Here is a 6561-nt window from a genome sequence, read left to right on the forward strand (position 1 = left end):
ATTTTTGTAGAGGCTAAAGTTGCCTAGTGTTTTTACCAACAGACTCTAGATACATGTTATCTGCAACATGCTTAAAAAATGGGTATGAGTGATCTTCAAAGATTTCATAGAAAATGTATATTACAGAAAAATAATACACAGGTTTCACAACTTTTTTGCAGTTAAATAACCTTTTAATTCTGTTTTCCATAAACTTTCTGAAGTACTCTTGTCTATGGAAATTTTTAACATGATCAGATCAAGAGTGAGAATTAGTGGTATTGAACAATGCATCTCAAAGAGAAAGTAGCAATGAGTGATTCTATAAACGGGGTGCTGAGGCACAGTGCTCTGACTGCTGCAGTATCATCATTCTGAACTGTAGACACCGTTTGGGGCAGGTAGATGGGCAGATGCCTGAGTGGATCCCTATCTTCCACATTCTCCTTTCATTTGATTGTATATTCCCCAAGATACCCAGCAGACAAATGTGAAAGCAAGTGAAATTCGTACATAAGCCATCGCGGTTTTTAACTTTGGGAAAATAGGTAGTTGTCCTGGGTCTCAGTTATTTTAAAAAATGGTAATACTAAAAAGGGTAAAAACAACAAGTAACATTTATTGAGGATTTACCCTGTCCAGGAACTGTTCTAAATACTGGGCACATACAATTTCCTTTTATAAAGCACTTTCCTCACACACTTTGTTGTGGAATGAAGAATTATTGCCCAAGCAAAATTCTTAGCACAGGGCCTTCCCATTAATGTTAAATGCTCAAAAAATTAGATATTTTAATGTTACTGTAACTAACAGCAATAACAATAAATAATTCATGCTCCAACTAAAACTCTAAGAGATTCTTAGATGAAGTCCCAAGGTTTGTTACATCTCAGAATTGCCCGCAACCTAGCTCAGAGCCTGGTACAGATTGAGTGGTTAACAGATATTTATAAAAATAGCTAATATCCTAAATTGTGTGGTTGTATTTTTAAGTAGATTTTGCTCAGGGAAGAGAATATGTCAGTTTTTTCCCCCTTGGATTCTCTGAATATTTCATGGTCTAATATGGAACCACAATTTTAAAAGGTATTTTGTCACTATGTGAGTACTAAAGTCTAATGAGAATAATGAGCAAGTGGGGAAGAAAGATCTGAGTGGGGCTGGCTTCTCACCATCAGAAGGTTTAGAAAAGGTTTGTGATGCTGGCCTTCGGGCTGGTGGTACAGGACTGCTTCTTTCCCTACCTGGAAATTCCCATTTGCCCTCCGGGGCCATTTACATAAGATTCTGTGGGATTGCTGGCCACACATCTGGGCTTGAATGGAGTGATTCAGTGCCAGATAATTTTGTTCTGGTTTTGTAGGAATTGTAGAATGTTAGCACTGGAAAGAACCTCATGCATAATCTATTTAAGTGTTTCCAAATTTGTAGCAGATGTGTCACCACTCCCTTTTCTACGCCCATGGAAGACATCTCTAATTGGGGACAGCACTCTTTATTTCTTTGCCTTATGACTCCTTCTTAACATAATACCATGGGCAACCATTGGCTGTTGATTGAAATTAGCATGCATGAGGAAAGCAGTTTTCTATGACTGCCACACATCTCATATCCCCCCATAACAGTTTGGAAAGTCAAGGAGATTACAACTGATATGTCTACAGATCAGCCCTGAGCACTGTGAAGTGAGTGTCATGGGCTGCAGCATTAACCTACAAACATCTAAGTACCAAACATCCACTCTTTTACATCTGCCATCATTTTTTCTCTCATTTTTCATAGAATAAAGAAAGAAACCCTTTTAAATGATCAGTGGCCTTATTTCCACAAACAAGTCCAGAAAGCAGCTACAAGTAAGCCTTTGAGTGCTGAAATGAAATTATAAATGATGATTTTTCAGTATTGTTCCTTCCTCTGTTCTTTTGTTTTAATTTTAAGAGGTAAGTTAGTTAACCAAAGGTTTAGGCTTCAGGCTATTCTCTCTCGTCCTTAAATGTCTAGAAAGAGCAGTGTGGAGAAGTCCTGTACTTAGATCTATGAGTACTGAGGCTGTGACAGCTCGCTGAGGATCAGTCACTCATCCTTTCTGGGTCTTGGTTTCCCCTACTGTGATAGGAGAGTAACAGATAATTCATAGGAACAGAACATTGGTTTCTCCACGTATGAGAGAGAATAGAGTATTCTGAAGAATAAAGTAAGATTAATATTTACTTATTTGTGTGTATGTACATATATGCATATATGTGCCTGCACATGTATGTGTGAAAGATGCACATTTAAGTTGAGGGTGATGATTGATTGTCCAGTGGAAGATATGAAACAAAGTAAATTTTCAACTTTTAAAGCTGGTAATTAAATAGCATTGACTTAGCTTCAGAATTATGAAGCACTACTGCTGTTACTAACCCAGAAAATGATTCTCCCCGTATGCTAAGAGCACATTCACGAACGTCTCCTGTTGAAGCTGTCAGGAACACTGGGAACTTGGGAGAAAACTAAAGATTTTTAGCAGACTCACAGAGATTCAAAAGTTTTACATAGATTAGGTTATTTTTGGGCGGTCAGGGGATCCAAGGGAAGAATTGCTAAAAATTTTTGTCCCTCTGCCTTCTTTGCTGGGCAGTCTAAATAAACTGGCTTAAATCCCACCCTTTCTCCATTGGCATTGCACCCCTTTTGAAATATAGATGTGAATTAGAAAATAAGCCAGTATTATATGAAAACATATTTATTGGCTGAATAATAAAGCTCAGCTAACGGGTCATTAGAGTTGGAATCGCACCCCCCCCCCCCAAGTACAAGTTTCCATAAGCAAACAGAAGCAAATCTCTCCCAATGACAATGAATACATTGGTAACCTTTTCATAGGCATTTAGGGGGTGTATTCAAGCAATCTCTCTACTTTTTTGTAATTGACTGTAGAACTGATGACAAAGCAAAGACATATGATGAGAGACATAGTGAATCAGCATATGCATGTGACTGTGCAGCCATTACAAAGCTTAGACTTCTGAAATGTGGCTGCTTTAACTGACGTACACCCATAGAGACACTTTGGAAATCTCCCTGCAAAGCATGCTTTGCCTATAATTTCTCGCCAATATTTACAAAAAAAAAAAAAAACAACAAAAAACTCAAAACAACTTGCAGACCTTGGTTAATAAATAAAAGAGAAAAGAATTAAGTGACTCCCATGGGCTGGCAGGCAAGCAGAGCAGCACTTTGGACATTTGCGAAACACACAACTCTGACAGCTTTGAGACCCAAGAGAGAGAATGTTAAAGGCAGAAAGGAGCTCTGTACTATGCTCTTTGGGTATTTAGCAGAAACTCCAGGTCAGGGAAGTTTAATCTGTCCCTCCTGCATAAACTGTGTCCTTTTGATGTGGCTGTGTCAGCTCTCTCTGCAGCACTCCACTAGGAAAGGCAGGAGTTCATTTATTGCTTTAAGTTTTCTTTCCAGGTGATAAATCCATAACAATAACATAAATAACGTATGCAAAACCAAAAAACAAAACTATACTCAATTCTCAACTCTCTCTTTTAAAAGATGACCTCAGATTCATTTTCAAAGTGCAAATATGTATATAAAAAATAATAGGCCTAAGGGAAATGTGAGCCCCCTCTTCTCTCTGCCCCCTCCCCCTCCACAGTAGGGCGGCTCCAATTCCCTCGCCCAGGGCCCAGGCATTTGCACCCTTCCACCTATACTTTCAGATAATCGTTTTTCAGCCGACCTAGCCGGGTCCCGTGGCTCCTGATGGTCAGGGCCAGCAGCTCGTATTTGTCCCTGAGCCCCACTGAGATGTCCAGCGTTTCCTTTAGCAGGGATCTGGTGTGGACCAGCATCCCCAGGAAGTCCTCGTTGAGCCTGCTCTCCTGCCGGCTATCCTGTTCCTGGCCCTGCTTGAACTTGCTTTCCAGTTCCGTGAGGGACTTGTCGGAGTTGGAGTAGGCATCCCCGATCTGGTGGGATTCCCGCCGAAGATACTTCCCGTAGCTCTCTTCCCCGTCCAGGTCGTAGGAGATGCTCTTGCTGATGCCCTCCAGGACGCGCCCAGCGTCCTCCACCTGGCGGCCCAGCACGGTGAACTCCTCCCGAAGGGTGAGGCTCAGCAAGCTGCTGGCCTGGCTCCCCTCCCCCTGGGAGCAGCGCCGGTGGTCACTCACCCTGAAGAGCAGCTGGCACTTCTCGGGGTCGTCGTTTTCCTCGTAGTCCCCGTCGGGCACGAAGTAGTGGTGCAGCGTCCCATTGGACATCTCCGGGTACAGAGGGCCGTCAAAGTAGCCCTGACACAGGTGGTAGAGGAAACCCATCCAGAGGAACTTCAGGAACACCATTCTGGGTACTCAGGAGGACCAGAGACCCCAGGAAAAGTCTTTCTGCCAGGCACAAGGAAGGGGGTCCCCCTTGGGAGTCAGTGCCTCGCTGAGACGGCGTCCGCTTCAGTCCCAGCCGCTTTGCTGCACGCTGGCCCCTGCTCCCCAGCAGGCTTCATGTGGCTGCGCAAACCCGCGCCGGGGTAGCGCTGCCAGCAACAGCGCAGGACGCACCTCGCTCTGCGCCCGCCGCCGGTGGCTGGAGCTCTCCGGCTCTTTGCCGCGGGATCACAGCGCGCAGAGGAAAGCCCTGTCGCAGGCTCCGGCAAGAGGCTGGCGCCCTTGCCCGACTCTCGAAGCTCCCCCTTGTTCCTGGGAGATGGAGCGCGTAGCTGGAGAGAAAGGCTCGTGCCCTCCTATACTATTTCAGTTCCTGGATTGGGTGGGAATACAGAGCTTTTCCTTTGGCTAAAGATACCCGGAGGATCTCTCTCTGCTCTCAAATTACAGCGGATTTCGTCACTTGGAAGCCAGGGAACACGTTTGGAAAGAAACCTCTCGCCAGGTCTCTCTATTATTAAAGCTACAGGGTCACTTTTTAAAGTGGAGACCCTCCAAATATAACTAAGATTGAAGGAGAAAATGGAAGAAGGAAAAATAGAATTTCTAAAATCAAAAGCTCGGTTTTCTATTAACGTAGTGAGGGGAAGGGTATTTTCCTGAGAAATGCTGTTCTGTAGATTTAAATAAATATCAGTTTGGATTTGTTGGGTCTGTCCATTTTTATCTTTAGAGAAGTTTGTGGCTTTTAGGGCAAATATGAATAGTCAGAAATGGCAATTTTTTTTTAATTTGTTAATGAAAATTTAAAGATATGTTGGAAACAATATGAATCTAGAAAATCAATACATAATTGCTTGTGTGCCTAAGACCAAAAAACAGAAAATGGGATTTTGCCAATTTATAAGCACAAGAACAAGTGACATGTTTAATGTTGTAAAAAGCTGTCATGTTAATGTTGTCATGTTAATGTTGTAAAAAGCTAAGCTTATGCACTGGATCTTTAACCTAACACTTTTACAGCCAGCTATTGCCTTTGAGATACTTCAAACACTTCTGAGGAGAGTAGGACTGATACTGCTATTCCCATTCCAGAGGGAGAAAGAGGTCAGACTCATCGTTACATTCATACAGTTCAATTGCAATTAAACCAAAACTTTAAAGTCGCAGAGTCTTTTAATCTGGAAAGTAAACATTTTTCCACCAAGCCATTTTAGTTTCTGATTTATGAATTGATTGGTCAGTGGCCATTCTATGTGTCATTCATTTGTTCAATGATTTTGTGTGTGTGTGTGCGGTTTTGTTTTTGTTTTTGTTTGTTTGTTTTTAGCATTTCCTATGAGCCAGCATCTATTTTAGGTATTGGGGAAATAGTAATGTACAAAAATAGAGACATATCCTTGTCCTTCTGGATCTTATATTCTGAGAAATGGAGAAATAATTAAATTAAGATGCATAAATATAATATTTGTTGGGCAGTGATAGGAGTGTGGAGGAAAGAAAACAGGGAAGAGTTGGGCAAAAAGGAGGCAGCACTCCTATATCTGTGATTGTTTTCTCTTTCTGCCTTGAAATGCAACTGAAATCCTCATGTGGATTTGCCAATGCTCCACACCTGTCTCCCTCCTCATGTCATAGGGCCTGGTTTCATGCACAGCCACAATGCCACATAGGTCAGGTACTGTCACACTCATTGTCATCAGTTTCACTGACAAAACCAATCAGATTTCTGGAAGATCATGAAAAGTCCAGTGGATATTTTGTTGATGTTGTATCTCATACATAGATTTTTTGACACATTAATTACACATTTTAGTTTTTATCCAGATATTTGGCATCATTAAAACATAGACAAAGATGTTTTCTTAGTGTTTATGCCAGCTAGAAAACCAAGAGTGATTTTCACTCTATCCTAGAAGAAAACTACAACCTCCTTTGGTTGAATGACTGGACTACTGGATTCAGAGCCACATTGCTTCATTTCTTTTTGTCTGGGATAGTCACAGATGACAACAGATGTACTCAAATGGACCATTTGGCTGAAGAAGAGAAGAGGAATTTATTTACTCTGATTCACTCCACTTCTTGCACAATTGCTCCCTGATTTGCTAACCAATTAAATTTAGTAAAACTATGTTGAACACTTTCTTCTTGAAGGGTACAGTGTTAAATTTGCTATGGACACAAAGATGTACAATTTTCA

The 6561-nt window shown here is 41.7% G+C and overlaps 1 protein-coding gene across 1 annotated transcript; it reads right to left on the reverse strand.

The window, feature by feature from the left end:
- Nucleotides 1-2691: 2691 nt before the first annotated feature.
- Nucleotides 2692-5552, reverse strand: FIBIN (fin bud initiation factor homolog). The gene has a single exon (XM_002709021.5). The coding sequence runs from the start codon at nucleotides 4317-4319 to the stop codon at nucleotides 3684-3686; it is 636 nt and encodes a 211-aa protein (XP_002709067.2). The 5' UTR covers nucleotides 4320-5552; the 3' UTR covers nucleotides 2692-3683.
- Between the last annotated feature and the right edge of the window lie 1009 nt (nucleotides 5553-6561).

The sequence above is a fragment of the Oryctolagus cuniculus genome, chromosome 1 (assembly GCF_964237555.1).
Source record: "Oryctolagus cuniculus chromosome 1, mOryCun1.1, whole genome shotgun sequence".
In the NCBI taxonomy this organism is placed as follows: Eukaryota; Metazoa; Chordata; class Mammalia; order Lagomorpha; family Leporidae; genus Oryctolagus; species Oryctolagus cuniculus.

Coding starts and splice junctions, on each gene's coding strand:
- FIBIN (XM_002709021.5), bottom strand. CDS start 4,319: ATGGTGTTCCTGAAGTTCCTCTGGATGGGTTTCCTCTACCACCTGTGT.